Below are 1,778 nucleotides of genomic sequence, written 5' to 3' on the forward strand. Positions count from 1 at the left end.
GAGCTAAGATTATTGTTTAGTAGTTCAGCGTTAGTAGAGCTAAGATTATTGTTTAGTAGTTCAGCGTTAGTAGAGCTAAGATTCTTGTTTAGTGGTTTGGAGTTAAAAGAGTTAATTCTTATTTAGCGATTTAGCGTTAGCAGAGTTTCTTTTTTAACGGATTATTGATTAATGAAGCCAACTTTTTGGTTAGCTTTGCCACCACTACTTATCATCCTCTGCATTTGATGCAGGAATTTAAACCTTTAGAAACGTTTTAAATAAAAATTTAAGATTTAAGTAAMAATTACATATTTTAGAAAATGAAGATATCTGTAAAACTTAATGGCTGTAGCAAGCGGTAGTTGTAGCACTTCTTGCGCAGTTTTTAAAACTTTATACAAGTTGTGACAACTGGAACACTCTCCACTGGAAATTGTTCACACCCAAAACTCATGACCACTCCCCCAACATTTTGCTCTTCTGGTGTGGTGATGGGTGCGGCCAGAGAGAAAAAAATACTACCAGAAGCAGCTTTGCTTTGGAATGGAGGAAGGAAGCTTTTCTGTGAATGGAGAAAGAAGGAGAATTAAGACGAGGAGTCTTCATTAAGAAAAAGGTGGAGAAAATTCATCTGAGAACCAAGGTGGATCAAGTTTTTCTGTGGATCTAAGGAGCACAAAGTCCTCTGTGGTTGAAGGTGGCAGGAAGTTCCTTATCAGCACCACAGGTCAGGCAGCTCTGGAGCAGGAAAACTTCTGTGGACCATCAAGGTTGTGAAGTTCTTTACCAGTACTGTGAGTACATTCACCTGGCTGTAGCTGCCGCTGCTGTACCAGGTTTGGCATTTTGACTTTTATTGAGCTGCCAAGATCGTTTTTTTCTTGTGTTTACTTTACTCGAACTTGGGACAGTAAAAGAAAAAAACCCAGAGTGGAGTTTATGCTGAACTGAACACAAGATTATCCATGTTTACATTCAAATTACTGTTTGCTGTGATAATTGTTTTTCTTTATTTCACAATTGTGCAACAGTACATTTGAGCTTTGAAAGAAACTGGTATTTTTGGGTTTATTTCATTTAATGTTTAGGGTGATGAGCACTGTTATATGCTTGCATCCTTTGTGAGGTTGTTGTGTTTTCAAGGCTAATTTTAGCCTTTGAAAGGCTAATATTAGCCTCCGGGAGACCTGACTGGCACCCCCTCAGACCTTGATTTCATGAACCCGTCACAAAGTAAATCATTTTACAACAGAAAACAAAAACAAAACTTAAATTGTTCTAAGATGGCAGCAAACAGAATAGCWGTTAGCTGTTCTGTCCGGTCAGAAATAAACTCTGTTTCTCCAMACAGAAGTCTCTCAAAGAGCCATCTACAACAGGTAAGATATTAACTGTTTAAAGCAACCCACTGCAAACAATCCCGTTAAAGAAATCAACCAGGTGACTCACTTTAGCTGTAGCTTCCTTGATGGACAGATTCAGAGCTCGCTCCTGCTCCTGAAGCCTGCAAAACAAAATATTTTCATCAACAATTAAAAACATGTATATTATTAAGAAAAAGCTTAAAAGTTAAAGCTTATTTAAATTTTTTTTATTCTTAGGGCCAGCAAGAGTAAAATTTTCAATTTTGTTCTTTAAAGATTTGACTGAAATCTAAGTAAAATTGAGATAATGAATTGAAATGTTGCTTTAATGAAGTCAGTTTAGCAGATGTTGATTGTCAGGACCATCGCTTCACATTTTCAGGGTAAAAGATCAAATCTAACTGCTGCACAAACATGCACACAGGACGAAGC

At 37.1% G+C, this 1,778-nt stretch overlaps 1 protein-coding gene across 1 annotated transcript in view; it reads right to left on the reverse strand.

Annotated features, from left to right (window-relative positions):
- Positions 1–1,778, reverse strand: part of disc1 (DISC1 scaffold protein) — a gene marked incomplete at its 5' end in the record, with an annotated part of 55,503 nt that overhangs the window by 40,553 nt on the left and 13,172 nt on the right. Inside the window, 1 exon segment of the mRNA XM_014005907.1 lies at positions 1,432–1,486. Coding sequence (XP_013861361.1) covers positions 1,432–1,486 — 55 coding nt within the window.

Source organism: Austrofundulus limnaeus, unplaced genomic scaffold, assembly GCF_001266775.1.
Source record: "Austrofundulus limnaeus strain Quisiro unplaced genomic scaffold, Austrofundulus_limnaeus-1.0 Scaffold33, whole genome shotgun sequence".
Classification (NCBI taxonomy): Eukaryota; Metazoa; Chordata; class Actinopteri; order Cyprinodontiformes; family Rivulidae; genus Austrofundulus; species Austrofundulus limnaeus.